The 19,953-nt window shown below is 40.2% G+C and overlaps 1 protein-coding gene across 1 annotated transcript in view; it reads right to left on the bottom strand.

The window, feature by feature from the left end:
• Window positions 1-889: 889 nt before the first annotated feature.
• The window catches only part of LOC119791071 (protoheme IX farnesyltransferase, mitochondrial), a 61,238-nt gene continuing 42,174 nt past the window's right edge, over window positions 890-19,953 (bottom strand). Inside the window, exons 5-7 of the mRNA XM_038296921.1 lie at window positions 16,493-16,563; window positions 7,889-8,121; window positions 890-1,720 (exon numbers count right to left, since the gene is read on the bottom strand). Of these exons, the coding sequence (XP_038152849.1) occupies window positions 1,299-1,720; window positions 7,889-8,121; window positions 16,493-16,563 (726 nt within the window). The 3' untranslated portion in view covers window positions 890-1,298. The remainder of the gene's footprint in view (window positions 1,721-7,888; window positions 8,122-16,492; window positions 16,564-19,953) is intronic.

Genomic DNA, 19,953 nt, shown 5'->3' with positions numbered 1-19,953 from the left:
AGAGCTAAAACAACTCATTTAAAGTCCAGAACTAAATCCTGCAGATAATCTGTAGATAAAGTGGCACGACTTGAAAAATTAAGGATCAATTTGAATTAATTTGAGTGAGTTCTTGTCAAGGTTTGCTTTCCCAAAAGCTTTTATTTTACGATGCACATATATAAAAATGTTTCTGAATTCAAACTGCAAAGAATTTAAATGCATTAATCACTTACAGCTAAGCACTTATTTGCATTACTAAGGCTTAAAATCCTAATAAAATCCATTATAATTATTTTTTTTAAGGTTCGTCTCATTGGAACCCTGGTTTTTAATCATCCCCAGTAAATGATGACATCAAATCTTACCTTTCCACATTGCGCTTCCCAAAAGAAACGTCCTTGAACTCCTGCAGCAGCTCCACGTTCACGGCAGAAACATGCAGAGACACCGCAAAACGCAGAGCGGCTCATCACCTCCAGCCTCCGAGGTGCCCGACAACATTCTGTCTGCGTCTGCAACAGCTGGCTCCCTCGCTCCGCTCCCACCCTCCGCATCCGGTCAGACACTTTACGACAACATCGAGCCGTTTCGTGTCTCTCGGCCTTGGCTAAATCCTGCTGGTTTTATAGAGTGAGGGTGGCGGTGCTGCTGGGCCAAGACAAGGGGAGGGTGTGCTTGGTGATGGAAATGTAACCCAACACCAGAAAACTTGTTGGAAAGGGAGCACATGTTGAGTGACAGGTGTACGGGGCGGCCTGCTAAATAGAGCGGGCGATTTGTGCCTAAAGTGAAGCACATCCACCCAGGTTAGAGCTAAAACTTTAATCCAAACAGCAAAGCGTTAACTAACGAGCCGCTTTGAGCGTGATTTTTACAGCCTGCATGATGGAAACATGACAGACAACAGTTACAATCATGATGAGTTTATTTCCTCTCCCACAGGGGATAAATGATCCCTTAAAGCAGGTTTATGTATTTAAACCACATATACATTTTTGTTTCAAAGCAAAATGAGATTAAATCACCATCAAGTAACACGTTGTCATTTCCTCAGTCCTGCTTTACCACATTCTAGAAACTTTACGACAGCATGGCGTCCAACGACATAAGCTGCCAAAGCTGAGGCTTTCCGTGAGAGTGGAGTAAACAGTACAACGTAACTGATCAGTCAGATAAAAGACAGATAACTGGTGAGGGACCCTTTAAAAATAAATATATTTACAGCACACAAATTTAAAAGATTGAAATCTGGTGTGTTTTCTGTAAAGCAGAGTCAGGAAACTGAAGGAGCACTCAGGCTCAAAGGAGGATCCCAGTTATTTCACTGGCGGTGTGAGGGTTAAAGATGCCGTCTCCTCCGGACCCTGGCTGTATTTCTTGCAGGTGAGCGCCAGCAGCAGCAGCATGGGCAGGTGCCACAGGCTGCAGAAGAACAGCTTGCGGGCGCTGTCGCGGTCCCCTTTGCGGTAGAAGCGGGCGGCTAGGTAGCTGATGTACAGGTTGATGGGCAGGGAGATGACGGGGAAGGTCCAGGTGGTGACGTCCAGCACGGGCGCCAGGGTGGACAGCCCGATCAGACCCAGGCTGTGGCGCAGCGCCACCCGTTTGCACATGGCCGGGTGGGTGACGGACATCATGCGGTAGCCGCCGCGGGAGTAGTCTTCCCGTAAGTTCCAGCTGAGCGCGTTGAAGTGCGGGAACTGCCAGCAGTAGAGGAAACTACCCAGCAGCAAAGCACCTGAAGATAAGGAGATGAAAGAGGAGAGGTTAGTGATGCTGGCTGGATGAGACTGCAAAGATTTATTATCCACTTAAACAAGCAGAGCCTGCATTTAAAAGGATGTTTTTGACAAACCAACTTTAACCAAAACAATCATTAAATGGTGAGGATTTTAAATAATCCAATTCCTCTGAAAAAGATGGATTATGACTATTCATGGCTAAATCTGGGCTTACACCGTTCAGCTACTACTCTACGATGAAACCAGGGGTGTAAATAATAATCGTTTTGTATTGATGCATCGATCCAACAGCCGACGATCCGATGCATCGATACATCCGCAAGAGTATCGATTCATGTTTTTTTTTCCTCCGGTCTATTTTTATCCATTTATTCCTGGACGTAATTCTCCTCCCGTGCTGCGGTGGCGCTAAACCTATTGTGCCCTCCTACCGCGCTTCCTGGTTATACTCTTACAGCAGTGTGTTGCAGTGAGCTTGACACAGACATTTTTTATTTATGCTCAATATTGAAGCGTGGTCTGTGCTACACGCTGTGGGTCTAGATATGGCCGAGGCGGTGAGGAAGTGGGGGCGAGTTTAGTCCGACGACGGAGGGACATGAGGGCCAAAAAGAGCGGAGATCCAGGTGGAAAAAGGGTCCCAGCGTTCTCGCGCACCTCGCTCTTCTAGCGGGTCAAACTGCACGAGTTGTTTTCCGCAATTTCGGTCATAAAAACAAAACAAGCCGGCCTCCTGTCTGCGGCACTGTCTGCGGTCAGCTACAATTTGGGAGAGGAGCCTGTCGCTACCCGATCTATACCGGTAGCACGATCCGTACCATCAGCTCATTTGCGCCTGCGCGAACAGAATAACTTCCGGGTCGCCAAAAAATAATGTAATTACGGTACTGAAAAAACGTTATTTATATCCTTAAATAATTAAAGAATACTAAACTACATCGTAAAGACAATATTGAAGACTTTTCTGGAAGAAAAGGATGCTTTTTAAATTCAATCCATTGTATTGCTTGACGTCATTTTTCTGGAATAAAAATCCAAATTTTCGGGAAATGTTCCCTTATCAATGAAAAACTGCAGGTCACGAAAGGTAGCAAATGAATCCATTGTGGGATCAGTACTGCTGGAGTGCATAGATAAGTACAGAGTAAATCAAATATTTAAACAAATTTAAATATACACGCTGTGTGATGTATATTTGCGCATGCTCAGAGCAGTCAAAGTAACTATCACAAGGCGATTGAACTTTTTTTATGTATTTCTGTTTTTTTATTTTTAGAAAATGCAATATTGACGAAAATACAAAGATATACAAAAAGAAACCCATGCCTCTAAAGAATACAAAAGAATAAAAACGTAAGAAAAAGGAAATATTGCCACCGGAAGTTATTCGGTTTGCGCACGCGCAAATGAGCTGATGGTACGGATCGTGCTTCCGGTACGGATCGGGTAATGAGCAGAGAGTCTGTGGAGGGGGTGGGGACGTCGACACTCTGCAGCTGAGGTGTTGCATTGCACTCATTGCACTAATTTTGTGCACAATTTTTTGATGCAAGGCCTTTTAGAATCTATAACATAGGGTTATTATTATTTTTCAGTGAATGAGGTTTTAATAGGAATAGGTGGAGTACAACTTTTCTACTTCTGTTATTTGCTGTTGTTTCTAAAGAAAAAGAAAAAAAAAAGCATAACATTATTGCAGCTTTCATTGATTTATTTCAAATTTCCAACATTGTCTAGCCTGTAAGGTGTAAAAAAAACAAACAAACAATAGAACCAATTAATCGAATCGAAACGTATTGTGGTTTATTTCTGAGTATCGAAAATAATCGACTCGCTGGGTCAGGGAATCGATACTGAATCGAATCGCCATGATGGATGTGATTTACACCCCTAGATGAAACCATTTAAAAGTTCACTGCTCACGATTCATGTTTTCACACTGAGCGGCCCGGCGCTCTGATTCGATCTAAAAACCACGTCCTACTCAGCGCTGCAGTGAAATGTCGCTACTCGGACTCGTCTATCCAGAAGCCAAACGAGTAGAAGAGGAAAAAGACGGAAGTGTCGATGCCTCCTGTTAAACATGAAGCTGACTAGAGAAACAAGCTACATTGGCAATTTGTGCAATTTAAGCCCTAAAAAGAAAAGGAGACGACGTATTTGGACAAAGACGTGGCTGAGCAAACGTGGCACCTATGGTCTGTCGATTTTACAGATAGAACTCCATTTCACTCGCATCCGCCACGCTTGTGTTTTCTTCTGAGGAAGAAGAAGATTCCATGCTTGCCCACTGAGCGATTTGTCCATGACAACCATACGACGGCCGACTGAATTTTAAACAGGTTTGATTTTCTTTTAACCTTACGATTCCTGATCAGGAGGTGGTCGCCAGAGGCTGATCGCCCCTCCTTACCCCCTGTACACTACATCTGGAAGAATCAGTTTAAGTGTAAATGACCTCAATGTAATTGGACTTTGACTAGGCCATTAACTCATGAACACTCAAAAGATCCCATTAAAGCTCAGATTATGTTTAAGGTTGTTGGCGATTTTTCTTCATTTAGCTTATTCCTTGTTTGACGTGTATCTTCTAAAGCATCCAGGGTTTATACTAACCTGACTCCGCCAGATGGATTTGCTCCGCATATCCATCTGGAAACCTTCCGTTGAAGTAATTTTGGGAAGGGGCGAAAATACTGGTTAGCTGATTGGCCTATGTTGGTGATAGACGGGCCAAATAAACCAATCAGATCAACTAAGCATATGACGTACTAACAGAGCGACGACGAAGAGGAGCCAATTGATAGATCAAACTCTTGCCGAAACCAGTCGGGAGAAGAGCAAAAACATCTTTTCCTCTGAGAAAAGCCTCCAGAGCAGTGTTTTGCTCTTCTTTCAGTGAAGAAATACTCTGTAATTCCGATAAAACTTGCTCGATAGCCACGCTAACGCTAGTTTCATTGGCTGAAGCCGCCATGTTCTTTAGACTGAACTGTCGTGCTTCTTGTTGCGTCACACCTCAACCCGCCTCAAAGCCAACGCTGATTGGACGTTCGTTTGGTGAACGGCTCCAAATTTTCTCCAACGGAGAGTCTCCGGACTGATCTGCGAGTGAAATCTTGAAAGCTCGCGAGATCAGGATGGTCTCACGAGGCTAGGTTTATACAGGAATGAATAACTCTAATTTAGAGATGTCCCGATCCAGGTTTTTGCACTTCCGATCCGATACCGATATTGTTTTGGGACTTCCGATCCGATACTGGCCGATACCAGCCTATCCGAGCATGTATTTAAGTTTAAGTTAAAGTATTTAGCCTTAGTTGTAAGACTCATGTTGAAAAGGGTTTTAGTACTCTTGATAACATCTAGCCAGCTAAATTAGGTGAGATTGAATAAAACACAATGCTTGGTAACAACAAACTTACCTGTTTATTAAGAGATAAACACAAACTGGACAAAATTATGAATAGCAATCTGAAATTGCACAGTGAGCAGTAAAACCGTAAACAGTTAAAGGTGCAAGTATTACTGTAAGTTTTAATAAAAATGCAAAACAGGGGAACACTGGCGCAAAATAGTGGAATGGATCGTTTCAATCGGCGAAACTGGAAAATACGGACCGGATTTAAAAAAAAAAAAACTGGATCGGCAGTCTGGATCGGCATTTTACATGCTTTGCCGATACGCATTTTTTTGCCAATATCGGCGTCCCGATCCGATCCACGTATCGGATCGGGACAAGCCTACTCTAATTTAATGCTTTTTAATGCTCTTAGAAATAATTTTATTAATTTCCCGTCGACAGGCTGCAGCCATGCCCTGAATTCCTCTTTTTCCAGCCACTTTTGTTGAAATTGGCATTCTTCCCCATTCTCTAGCCTTTTTCTCCGACTCAAGCTTCTTTTCCGAACATACGTCTTTGCGATCAACCGTAAGCAGTTCCATGCAAATACATTGTGATATAATATGTCTGACAAAATTGTTTTTATAAAAAATTTTTTTTTTAAGAAAGAATTTTAAATGCCACAATAAACATATTTAATGAATTTTAATGCCAATTAAGGCCTTGATTAAAAAAATAATAATAATTTAATGACTTTTGATGATTTTTAATGACCCGTGGAAACCCTGGCATCATTTCATGTGATCTGTGGTATATGGAGCAAAATACATTGCAAAAAACAGACACATGAATTTCCAATTAAATAAGTGGGTAAAACATTTATTTATCTATTTTTCTAAACCAGAATTCGAGTATTAAATTTAGAATTAAAATTTTAAATGTACAATTATTAAATGTCCCATTAAATAAATAAATAAAAAAACAATAATGGAGGTCTTCAACAGGGGGTCCGCGGGGGTCCATGGAGGTACTGCAAGGGGGTCATTTTGGTTGATTAGACTTATATATATATATATTCTCCCCTGCAATTTTTGAAATGTCTTTAATTAAACATTAACATGAATCCAACAGACTGTAGTAAACAGATAAATGGAGGCAGAAGATGTCTTTCAGTCATCAATGCACACATTCAGCGAAACACAGGAGCTCTTTCAACCTGGGCACCGTTTCATTCACAACACCTGTCCCGTCAACCAGGAATCAGTAATACTTTAATAATCCCAGGGAGGGAATACTTTAGTTACATTACTCCATATGTAATAGAGTTTAGGCTTGTCCCGATCCGATCCACGTATCAGATCGGACGCCGATATTGGCAAAAAAATGCGTATCGGCAAACCATGTAAAAATGCCGATCCAGACCGCCGATCCAGTTTTAAAAAAAAAATCCGGTCCGTATTTTCCAGTTTCGCCGATTGAAACGATCCATTCCACTATTTTGCGCCAGTGTTTTCTCCGAATCCGGTCCGCATTTTCCAGAACACCCTCAACACACCCACAGGTCTTTTTGGGTCTGTCTCCCGGCCTAACCATTAAAACAGGTGAATTGGAAGATAGCGGGAAAAATGTCAGCCGTGTGGGATTATTTTATCCTGCACGATGTGTAGATGGAGACTAGGTGTGGAGGAGATTGGGGAGTATAAGGCATTTTTGTGTAATAGTTCACTATTATTTGCACTGATTTTTTTTTAAGCAGTGTCTTTTTTCAAGAGTAGAGTCCTGATTCTAAGTTAATAGACTATTTTCCACTCTTGTCTGTTTTGCATTTTTATTAAAACGTACAGTAATACTTGCACCTTTAACTGTTTACGGTTTTACTGTTCACTGTGCAATTTCAGATTGCTATTCATAATTTTGTCCAGTTTGTGTTTATCTCTTAATAAACAGGTAAGTTTGTTGTTACAAATCATTGTGTTTTATTCAATCTCACCTAATTCAGCTGGCTAGATGTTATCAAGAGTACTAAAACCCTTTTCAACATGAGTCTTACAACTAAGGCTAAATACTTAAACTTAAATACATGCTCGGATAGGCTGGTATCGGCCAGTATCGGTATCGGATCGGAAGTCCAAAAACAATATCCGTATCGGATCGGAAATGCAAAAACCTGGATCGGGACATCTCTAATAGAGTTACTATAGAACCAGTTTGATAGAACACTATTTCATACAATATATCTAATTAGTGGGTCCCTGCTCCATCTCGCCATCAGTTTGGGGGTCCTTGAGCTGGAAAATGTCTAAGACCCATGAATTAAATAATTTAATTCTCTAAAAAAAATATGTAAAAGTGATAATAATTCAGTAACACACACAAACATAGTGAAATATTAGGGTGAAATGTATTTTTAGAGAGTCGACAGTCCGTTTCGGGGTCAAATGTTAGGAAATCTCGGCTCTAAAGCAGCAGAATTGATATCATAATCTGTCTTTTTTTCTGACTATGAGCTAAATAAAGAAAATTAAACAGTCAAGGCAACGTTTAGCAGTCCATTCTGGTTTTTCAGACTGAATTTCCACATATTATAATAATTACTTTCAAATACTTTCATGCGGCATTAAAGTACTTCAAGTTTAAGCCAGAGGAAGTGTCAAACAGGATCCTCTCGATCTCTTCATAACGAAATCAATTTATTAAAATGGTTGACGAGGCAAACTGGTTTTAATCTGTTCAGAAAGACTTTGGCCTATTTGTCTGTGAAAGCAGACAAAGTCCAAAGAAATCATGGCATCTTATAAACCGTAATGTCTGCTGGTGGTACCTGGCCCAAGCGTCCCTGTAGCAGCGCTCCAGCCCATCACAGGAGGTATGGCTCCCACCACCGCGCCAACCCAGGTGTTGACGATGCTGAGCCTCTTGAGCGGAGTGTAGCAGCAGGTGTAGAGAAAGATGTTGAGGGCGCCCAGGAAGCCTGTGAGCGGGTTTACCGCCAGCGTCAGCAGAGCAACTCCAGGAATGCCACAGGCCACGGCAAATGACACAGCATGCAGTGGGCTGATAAGAACAGATGAAACAAATCAGTTAAAACGGAACGATAAACACAGACGAGACAAAAGCTGAAAAAAGATTACTGAAATTACAAAGATTTAAGCTCAGGGAAGAGCTCATCACTATCACTACTAACTAAGGGATGATAAAGTTTTGCAAGCTTGTGGAAACACGAGATAAGACGAGGATAGCTGCGTTCATTTAGCACCGACATGATCAGACCCACAGGGGCCGGCATGGCTGCCTCTTAGAACCAGAGCACAGGAGGAAATCCATCTGATAAGAGCTCATCAGGGATAAAAGGCGGCCTCAGCAAGATGGCAGAACGTGAAGAAAGGCCAGAGATCAAAAGGAGACCTGGTAAAACCACAGCAGCTCAGGCTGACGGCTGGATGAGGAAGACTTCCTCCTCCTCCTCCTCCTCAGGGGCCGCGGCGGTGAGGTCTGGTTCAAATTCAGCACGAACTGCTCCACAGATTACAGAGAGCAGAGATTAACTTCTTGACCAAACGCAAAGGGGAAAAAAAGGCAAACGGGGTCTTTATTTTGTCGGGCAGCCATGCAGTGAGATAAGAACATTAATGTGACCGGTGGTGTCACGGCCGTTTCATGTGGCCTGAGGTGGAGCCGATCAGGCTTCCTACGAGCTGTCGACAGCGCGCCTGTGGGCGGGTCGAGCTGGAAAGATGGTCGGAGGTAGGTTTGCTGCCCGCTGCTGACAGTTTAGAAAAAAAATGTTTAAAGTGTTGCGGCCGGCGGGTTCAGCTCCAATTAAAGCCAGAAACTCAATTCAAACCCAAAACAAGACTTTAGACAGGAAATATATATAAACATGTAGAGAAAATTAACAAGGAGACAGCAGCAACTGTTAAAGCTGAACCTAAAGAGAAGATGAAGAGCAAGACGATTAAATGAATGAATGAATAAATGAATGAATAGATCAGTAAGTAGATGGATGGATCAAAGGATGGAGATATGGACGCCGATAAACATTAACGCGAAAAGATGATAAAACCCGGACTACAGACTGATCAGTTCAGATCAAATTATCTTCAGAAATCAATATTTATGTTATTTATACAATTATTAGGTAATTTAGTCCCACTGTTAGTGCAAGCAAAGAGCATGTTTAATAAATAAACAAAACCCATTTGGCAAACAAAATTTTGGAAAAAGAATTAAACGTAAAAAGATCGCTTTAGCGATTTGTCAGATTTTGTTTTTTTCAATTTGTTTTCATATTTTTATTTTTTGAAATTTCTTTTTTTTTTCAAATCCCATTTTCTTCCTTTAAGGGGGCGGGCCTTCCTGTGGAGTGAGGCGTATTTCTATTGGTCCGTAGGGCAGGTGGCTACAGCATTGTATTGGTCAATATTTACAGGAGTTAGTGTTTTTATTTGGCTTAAAGTGAAGATGAAAAGAATGCAAATTGATAAACATACATTTAAAAAATAATCTGACAATAGAAAAACTGTAAAAAATTTGAAAATATTTTTGGGGAAAAAAAATAAAAATTGAAAAAAATAAAAATACGGTAAATACATTGAAAAAAAAACTTATTTTGACGAAAACGTTTTTTTGTTTGTTTTTTTTTATTTCTGCATTGCGTTTTTTTCTAATTTCAATTTACATCTTTTTTTTTATCAATTTTTTTTTTTTTTACCTCCAATTTGTTATTTGCCGCCATACGCAACATGAAGCAGATTTAGGTTCTTATTCTCCCAATTCTTTTTTCCTAACATTCTCTCAGTCCCCGTTCCTTCCTATCCTGACTTTTCCAGATTAATCCTGTGTAATCCGTGTGTTTTGTCAGGTGAGCATACCGGTCGGACCAGCATAGTCAATACACGTTTATCTCTTTACTTTATCCCTTTAGTTTTTTATGAAAAACACACTTTAAAGTGGTAGGGAAATAATACTTAAATGTCAAATTATTCTGGCTTAAACATGTATATAAATATACTCTTTATCAGATTATATTGTCCCAAAATTTAGACAATTTATATTTAAAAAACAACAAAAAAATGTCTTAAAACCTGTGATTTTCGTTATCTAACCTAAATTCGGCCAATCATATATCAACAGTCATCTGTCAATAAAATTCTTTGGGTCATATAGCATCTTGATTCACATTTCGCAGCTAATAAACGCAACGGTTGTAATACGAAATAAGAATAATTAACATTACCATTGAGTTACATCCCAGTGTTCACTGGGATGGACATCTTCGTCCCCGCTTTCCTCCTCTAAATAAAAAATGGATGACGGAGGAGACTCATCCACGACCTCTGACACTAAACTCTCCTTCTCTTGCATGTTTCCGCTGTCCATAGCGTTCCTTGACAGCGTCGTTTCTAAGTCACCAATTTAGTGCTACTTGGTCTCAATGGAATTTCCCATTGAGAACCTGCTAGCACTAAGATGCTAACTGGTTAGCAAGATGCTTCTAAGACACCGGCCACAACCAAACTTGCTTGCGAAACTTCCACCACAACAATTCCGCCCCCTTGATAAACGACCAATCACATTCACTTTATTCACTCCTGTAAAGTCGAGCACCACTCGGGAGAATTCGGAGATGCAACGGTTGGAACTGTAGATTCCCCACAACTTTAAACCACCTCAACAGGCGTGTATCCCTTTAGTCATGTACAATAAAACATTTAGTTACTTACTAGAGGTGTAAATCACATCCATAATGGCGATTCGATTTAGTATCGATTTCCTGACCCAACGATTCGATTATTTTCGATACTCAAGAATACACCACGATTCGATTCAATTCATCGATTAATCGGTTAATTTGTTTTTTATTTTTTATTTTATTTTACACCTTACAGGCTAAACAAAGTTTCAAGTTTGAAATAAATCAATGAAAGCTGTAATATCGTTATGCATTTTTTTTTTTGAAACAACAGCACATAACAGAAGTAGAAAAGTTACATCAAAAGATACTGCAAAAATACTGCAGAAAATCAGTGCAATGAGTGCAATGCAATACCTCGGCTCCAGACGTCCCCGCCCCCTCCACAGACGCTCCGCTGCTCCTCTCCCAAATTGTAGCTGACCGCAGACAGGAGGCCGGCTTGTTTTGTTTTTATGACCGAAATTCCGGAAAACAACTCGTGAAGTTTGACCCGCTAGAAGAGCGAGCTGCTCGAGAACGCTGGGACCCTTTTTCCACCTGGCTCTCCGCTCTTTTTGGCCCTCATGTCCCTCCGTCGTCGGACTAAACTCGCCCCCACTTCCTCGCCGCCTCGGCCGTATCTAGACCCACAGCGTGTAGCTCAGACCACGCTTAAATACTGAGCATAATTCAAAAATGTCTGTGTCAAGCTTACTGCAACACACTGCTGTAAGAGTATAACCAGGAAGCGAGGTAGGAGGGCAAAATAGGTTTAGCGCCACCGCAGCACGGGAGGAGAATTACGCCCAGGAGCAAATGGATAAAGATAGACCGGAGGAAGAAAAAAAAAAACATAAATCGATTCTCTTGCGGACGTGTCGATGCATCGATACAAAACGATTATTATTTACACCCCTATTACTTACTTTTTGATGTTTTTTTAAGCTTATGGCGAAATTACCTTAAACTGTTTTTTTCGTATGTGACAAAAGGGATACACGCCCGTTAAGGTGGTTTAAAGTGTATTTTTCGTTAAAAAAATAAAAGTTGTAAACGCAAATCTGACGTCTTAATCTGCGTATTAACTCTGAGTATGCTGGTCTGACGGGGTATGCTCATCTGACAGAGCAGTGGCGATCCACTGGCCTGTTTGATGGGAGGATCAGCCATCCATACGCTCTCCGTCTTCACACATCACAGCATGTGTGACACCAAAGCGGAAAGGAAGAGCTGACACGTATGTAAACATCTTCTCCTGTTAAGACAAACCTTAAAGCCTGAGTGAACCCAGTGTTGTTTACACAGATAAAATATTTGAAATGAGCCACATCAAGCAGCTCAAATAACCACTTATAAAGAAATCTACCCTGCAGGAATTTTTTACCAACTCTGATCTGCTTGGCTATGAAGCGAGTGAAAAATCTTCACACCTCTGATTTATGGTAAATCTAACTGGCTGCTGGTGGGATACATTTCTTCCTAATGTGAAACGAAAGGCTGCAGATTCCAGACGAAGAGGACAGATTTCCTTCAGCTGATTAATGTTAGTTGGTTCACAGATCACTGAATTTCTTTAGTGTTTGCCTGCTGTTTGGGGCAGGCAGGTGGAGACGGTCACAAGGCGACACCATAGAGGTTATCTGACATCTAAACAAGAGCGGGTGATGAGAGGATTCTCATTACAACAACCTAATAAGTCAGTAAATACTGTATGTTTCCGTCAGTCATTGAAATTCGACCTGCAAAAGCACCAGACCTTGAGATCAAAGGATTTAGTCACAATTCACCACAGAACACTAAACAGAACCTGGGTGGCCGAGTCACAACAGGAGCGCTGCACTGCTGCATGTTCTCCTCCTACACACTGACAACTCATACAGGTGCAATAAATGAGACTTTTATGCAAAAGCTCATTTCTAAAATAGATCACAGATTTTTTTAAGGCCTTTAGCATCCTGGGAGGACAGCTAGTTCATCACTGAAAGACACCAGATGACTGCGAAAGAAGCTTTTCTACTGAGTGTTAAGCTTAAAAAAGGAAAGTTTAGTGGAAGGAAAAAGTCTTCAAACCAGGGAAATTATTAGAACCTGGATTTAGAAAGAGACGGCAGCATGTTTACTCTCCGCCACATCCTAATTCATTTTCTTTTTAACCCTTTATTTAAACCGAGTGCTTTTACTTCCTAAATAAGAGGCTGATTCAAAAACATGCACCTGTTGTTCTTCTTTAACTATATTTTAAACACCACCTCACTGGTCAAAGGTAGGGGTGTAAATAATAATCGTTTTGTATCGATGCATCGATCCAAAAGCCGACGATCCGATGCATCGATACGTCCGCAAGACAATCGATTCATGTTTTTTTTTTCCTCCTGTCTATCTTTATCCATTTGCTTCTGTACGTAATTCTCCCTCCCGTGCTGCGGTGGCGCTAAACCTATTTTGCCCTCCTACCGCTTCCTGGTTATACTCTTACAGCAGTGTGTTGCAGTGAGCTTGACACAGACATTTTTAAATTATGCTCAATATTGAAGCGTGGTCTGCGCTACACACCGTGGGTCTAGATACGGCCGAGGCGGCGAGGAAGTGGGGGCGAGTTTAGTCCGACGATGGAGGGACATGAGGGCCAAAAAGAGCGGAGATCCAGGTGGAAAAAGGGTCCCAGCGTTCTCGAGCAGCTCGCTCTTCTAGCGGGTCAAACTTTACGAGTTGTTTTCCAGAATTTCGGTCATAAAAACAAAACAAGCAGGCCTCCTATCTGAGGCACTGTTTGCGGTCATCTACAATTTGGGAGAGGAGCAGCGGAGCGTCTGTGGAGGGGGTGGGACGTCTGGAGCCGAGGTATTGCATTGCACTCATTGCACTGATTTTATGCAGTATTTTTTGATGCAACTTTTCTACTTCTGTTATTTGCTGTTGTTTCTAAAAAAAAAAAAAAAAAAAAAAAAAATGAATAACGATATTACAGCTTTCATTGATTTATTTCAAACTTGAAACTTTGTTTAGCCTGTAAGGTGTAAAAAATAAAAAAATGAGATTAATCGAATCGTGGTGTATTCTTGCGTATCGAAAATAATCGAATCGTTGGGTCAGGAAATCGATACTGAATCGAATCGCCATGATAGATGTGATTTACACCCCTAGTCAAAAGGGCACAGAAGATTTTATTAATATATTTATCGTATTTTATCATTATTCATATATATATATATTTAAAAAAAAGTTAGAATTGTAAATTTAAAGTCATTTTTACTATTTTTCAAGGCTGAACTTTTAAAAGATGAAATTGCCCATTGAGCTGTTTCCAAACGAAATTTCTTTTCGTTTTACACTTGTGTAAACAAAATTACAAATAAAATCTGTCTAAAGTCTAAAGTCCTTTTTTGGGTGCTGCGACTTGTTCCAGGTATCCCTTAAACAAGTTTTTTTTTATTTACTCACCTTGTTGAAAAAGTTAAAAAGTATATATGAGGAAAAGGCTTATAGATCTGACAGTTCTCTTCAATATACAAATATTCAGCATTTTCATTTGGAAAAATAAAGGCCCCTTCAGTCTTATTGCCATTAGATGACATGTTATAAACAAAATACTACAAGATTATGAGAAATCATCCAGCTAAAACAAATAACATTTCCATACCATGGAAACCATGTTTAATTTGAATTTTATTTGCTTTTTAAGATATTAAAATTGTCACAAAATGCATAGAAAGTCTGAATACTTTATAAATGGCTTAAACATGTTACAGCTCGTCTTGATAAGCATGTTGTGCTTTAATATAACAATGATTTTGTGCTGCTCAGTTCCACACTCGGTAATAATCCTGGCACCTGCAGCACATCTATAGATTATAAAGAGGAGGTTTAGAGACAAAAATACAGACCTGCTGGAGGCCAATATTAAAAGAAGCTGCGCTCCCTTAACCCCTCAGCAGAGCCAAACGTTTATTGCCTTAAAGATACGCTGAGTTCAGGCAGTAAGTCACGGAGCAGAAGGAACCCGGACCAAGTAGTTCTGCACAAACTGAGACCTTCTGGATCATTATTGTTTTTGATATAAAAGTTGTGTTTCATTAAGCATAAGGCCATAATTATTAATAAAACTAACAGAAATCATGGTTCCTACAGTATAAGGCAAGTTAAATTCAAGACTTTTTAAGATTTTTTAATGCCACTTGAAATAAAAATTTAAGACCAAATTCACGAGAAACACAAGAAAAACCTGCTTGTGACAACTCAACCCAAAGGTTTATTATAACATAAACCACTGCACTAATGTTTCAAATTTTGAAAAGCTTCCCATACAGGAAGAAAGCTAAAAACACACAAATGACAGATATATTTTAACAATTATTTAATTGAAATCACAAACTTTGTTTTAGCAGGGAACAAAACAAATCAGTTTTAAAGCCCCAACATAACCAGTGCTAAGTCTTTTCTGCAGCTATTTTTCTTTGTATCGTTTTCTTAGTATGTTTGATTTGGTGATAAGTGGAGGCGTTGCAGAGACAAGGGTGGAACTAAACTGAGAAATACCGGCTGTTTCTCCGTAACTCCATTTTGACGCTTTGTGTTTCACGCTTCACATGTGCGACTCCACTGCCTTAATTCCCATCGTTCTGAGCTTGAATGACTTCTTGCACAAAATCCACTGAGCCTCATGTATGTTCCCTGGTTTTAGCCATGGAGAAAACTCTTGGCTGGAGACAATTTTCGTTACAATTACGTTGCTCATATTTTCCAGACAAAAAGTTTATGGCGCATCTCCCAAATGTCCCGGCCGCAACAACGCTTTTATTGGTTCCGCTATCGGGACGGAACCAATAATGGCGAGCCGTTATTTTTTTCAAATAAAATAAAAAATGTCAATTTGTTTACTTTGTTTTATTTACATAACAAAAATAATCCTATTTATGATGTTTTAAAAATTAAGACCTACAAAAGACTGTTTTAAGACATTTTAACACCAATTAAGGCCTTAATTTTATTTTGAAGAATTCAAGGCCTTTCAAGATTTTTTAAGGACCCGCAGGAACCTAACCTGACAACAGCATGTCTCGCTCCGCCTAGCTCCACTCACATACATCTGGGAACCCGCCATAGGAATTGCCTTTACTGAAGGCTGGGCCTTATCAAAACTCCTTGCATATGATTGGATAAGCCGCTTGTCTGTCATCTTTATTGACGTGCTATTTCAACCACTCACACCGAAGCTAACCCGTGACGCTGTGAGAGGAGGAGCCATTTGGTAGATCAAGCTCTTGCCAAATCTGGTCGGGAGAAGGGCGAAAACATCGTTTCCACCAACAAAAGCCTTCAAAGCCGTTCTCTGATGTTCTTTTGATGAAACAATATCAGATAGATTGGATAACACAGAAGAAATAGCAGCATCAATGCTAACGCTTGCTTCCTCAATGCGAGCCGCCATTGTTGTTGGAATCTCACGGTCGCTTCTCCACTCCAGGACACACCCGCCCTGCGTCCTGATTGGACAGACCATAAATTCGGTTGGGGAAATCACTTTCAATGAGCGGGTTCCCAGATGTATGTGAGTGGAGCTGGGCGGAGCGAGACATGCATCTGGCTGTTGTCAGGTTAGCAGGAACCCTGAGAAATGAACTCTTACAACATTTAGGATTTGATTTAAAAATCACTTTCCAATAATCTTTTTATCTAAACACATAACTGTCTTTTTTTAAGGGAATAAAAGAAGGAAAAGAGAAGAAGGGGGAAAAAAAAAGAGATAAGTACCTGATCTGTCCTCTGACGAGGGGACGGTTCTTTGTTCGGTTCATGTTGGAGTCAAAGGGCACCTCAAAGTACTGCGACAGACAAAACAACAGACGGTTAAACACTGAAGACAAATAAAAGAAAAAAAATGACACCACATGAAAACTAACCGAAGTGCATTTTGTGGAAGTGAATTCATCAGTTTCACAGTCATGAAACTCTGGATCTGTTTTGGTTGTTTAGGTTTCCTCCTACAGGACACCTCCAAAGATAAATACGTGGCTGAGAACAGAACTCAAACGCTTTTTTTTTTGCCTCAAACAGACTCTTAAAAAGTGGGGAAATGGAAAGACTCAGCAGATGTCAGGCCCACTTGCTTTTTTTTCCTTCTTTCTAACAGAAATGTTAGTCAGCAATTTCGGATTAGCAGCAACTGCGTCGTACATTAAAACGAGGAAACTGTTGGATGTTTTTAAAATGTTAAACATGTCGAGAGCTGAATATCCGTCCCGCTGCAAAGGGAGTAAACAAACCCGGGCTGCGAGGTGGAGGCAGCGTTCCGGGACGCAACTTTGTAAAAAACTACCAATACGCCTGTTTTATGATCTGCTCTGGAGGAGTAGGCTTCAAAGAGCTCCCATGAGACCAGCAATGTGTGACTAAAATGCTAACATATGGGGTGCTTAAAGACAGGAACTGGCCAATCTTCGGATGTGTGGAAACACACCTTCTCTGATAGACTCAGACTAATGAACAAAACAGATTAAGCTCCTCCAGTGTGGAACTGTAGGACGCATCATTTCTATTTATGGTCCCACTAAAATATTTAACAGACAATCAACCTCTGGTTTACTTTAAACTCTCCTCAGATTTACTTTTCTAATAAGACTAAAGGAATATAACCTCCAGTAAGGTGCATAACAAAGGACAGAGTAACTTTTACTCTGCTTTTGCTTTCTGTTCTTTTGCTTTTTTAAAGTTTCTTTTGCTTTGAAAGTTGGTTTCATTAACCGTCACACTTGTTCACACCGAGACTTTAGGGGGAAAGTTATAGCCAGTCATAGCAGGCAGAGGAGCTGGTATCTCTGAACTAAAAGAGATGCTGAATGGCCGCCATCCAAACCTCACCGTCGCAGCCATTTCCTGATACATACAGGTGCTGGTCATAAAATTAGAATATCATGAAAAAGTAGATTGATTTCAGTAATTCCATTTAAAAAGTGAAACTTGTATATTATATTCATACATTACATACAAACTCATATATTTCAGATGTTTATTTTGTTTAATTTTGACTATTACAAATGACAACAAATGAAAATCTCAAATTCATCATATCAGAAAATTAGAATATTACTGAAGACCAATAAAAACAAAGGATTTATAGAAATGTTGGCCAACTGAAAAGTATGAACATGAAAAGTATGAGCATGTACAGCACTCAGTATTTAGTTGGGCCTCCTTTGGCCTGTATTACTGCAGCAATGCGGCGTGGCATGGAGTCGATCAGTCTGTGGCACTGCTCAGGTGTTATGATAGCCCAGGTTGCTCTAATAGTGGCTTTTAGCTCTTCTGAATTGTTGGGTCTGGTGTATTGCATCTTCTTCTTCACAATACCCCATAGATTTTCTATGGGGTTAAGGTCAGGAGAGTTTGCTGGCCAATTAAGAACAGGGATACCATGGTCCTTCAACCAGGTACTGGTAGCTTTGGCACTGTGTGCAGGTGCCAAGTCCTGTTGGAAAATGAAATCTGCATCTCCAAAAAGTTGGTCAGCTGCAGGAAGCATGAAGTGCTCTAAAACTTCCTGGTATGTGGCTGCGTTGACCCTGGACCTCAGAAAACACAATGGACCAACACCAGCAGATGACATGGCACCCCAAACCATCACTGACTGTGGAAACTTTACACTGGACTTCAAGCAACGTGGATGAAGTGCCTCTCTTCTTTTCCTCCAGACTCTGGGACCTTGATTTCCAAAGGAAATGCAAAATTTACTTTCATCAGAGAACATGACTTTGGACCACTCACCAGCAGTCCAGTCCTGTTTCTCTTTAGCCCAGGCAAGACACTTCTGACGCTGTCTGTGGTTCAAGAGTGGCTTGACACAAGGAATGCGACAGCAGAAACCCATGTCTTTCATACGTCTGTGTGTGGTGGTTCTTGAAGCACTCACTCCAGCTGCAGTCCACTCTTTGTGAATCTCCCCCACATTTTTGAAGGGGTTTTGTTTCACAATCCTCTCCAGGGTGCGGTTATCTCTCTTGCTTGTACACTTTTTTCGACCACATCTTTTCCTTCCCTTCGCCTCTCTATTAATGTGCTTGGACACTGAGCTCTGTGAACAGCCAGCCTCTTTAGCGATGACCTTTTGTGTCTTGCCCTCCTTGTGCAAGGTGTCGATGGTCGTCTTTTGGACAACTGTCAAGTCAGCAGTCTTCCCCATGATTGTGTAGCCTATAGAACTAGACTGAAAGACCATTTAAAGGCTTTTGCAGGTGGTTTGAGTTAATTAGCTGATTAGAGTGTGGCACCAGGGGCCATCAATTTTGAACCTTTTCACAATATTCTAATTTTCTGATATGATGAATTTGAGATTTTCATTTGTTGTCATTTGTAATCCTCAAAATTAAACAAAATAAACATCTGAAATATATGAGTTTGTATGTAATGTATGAATATAATATACAAGTTTCACTTTTTAAATGGAATTACTGAAATCAATCTACTTTTTCATGATATTCTAATTTTATGACCAGCACCTGTATGTGAGTGTTTACGCCATTTTCAGCCTGGTTAGTTTGAATTAAAGCTTGTTTTGAAGTTTTGCACAAAGCTTTTAGCAGGTTGCTACACTGGAAAAAAAATGAAATCTCAATAAGTAATTTTTTCTTAAAATAATTGAATTTTTTCTTGAACTGAGGAGGTGAGTGTGAAACTTTGCCAATGGAACAAGACAATTTACTTTTCACACTGCAAAAAATGGAAATCTAAATAAGTCATTTTTGCTCAAATTAAGTGCATTTTTTCTTGAATTGAGGAGGTAGGTGAGACACTTTGCCAATAGAACAACACAATTTACATTTAAAATAAGAAAAAAACAATTGCTTTGTCTTATTTCAAGTGCACACTATCTAATTATCTTATTTTAAGACTAAAAATACTCATTCTATTGGCAGATCCTCTTATGTTTCTGCTGAAATTAGGAGTAAAAACACTTAATTTAAGAACTGTTGACTTATTTCTAGGTTGTTTTTGCAGTGTAGTGCTAGGCTATACAGCTGAGGGTAGCAAACACATTAGGAGCCAATGAGATCATCTATTCCATAGTTTATTAATAAATCAACCAATACGCCTCTAGATACTTTCAGCATTAATACAGAACGGATTTCAGGCTTAAAATCCTTTGAATCAAACATTTGTCACTGGAGAAGAGGAGTGCTGTGAGGTGAAGCTGTACCGTCAGATGATGAGAACATCTT

The sequence above is a fragment of the Cyprinodon tularosa genome, unplaced genomic scaffold (assembly GCF_016077235.1).
Source record: "Cyprinodon tularosa strain WSP-4 unplaced genomic scaffold, ASM1607723v1 ctg38, whole genome shotgun sequence".
In the NCBI taxonomy this organism is placed as follows: domain Eukaryota; kingdom Metazoa; phylum Chordata; class Actinopteri; order Cyprinodontiformes; family Cyprinodontidae; genus Cyprinodon; species Cyprinodon tularosa.
The sequence above is the reverse complement of the archived record's forward strand: the minus strand, read 5'-3'. Positions and strand labels throughout refer to the sequence as shown.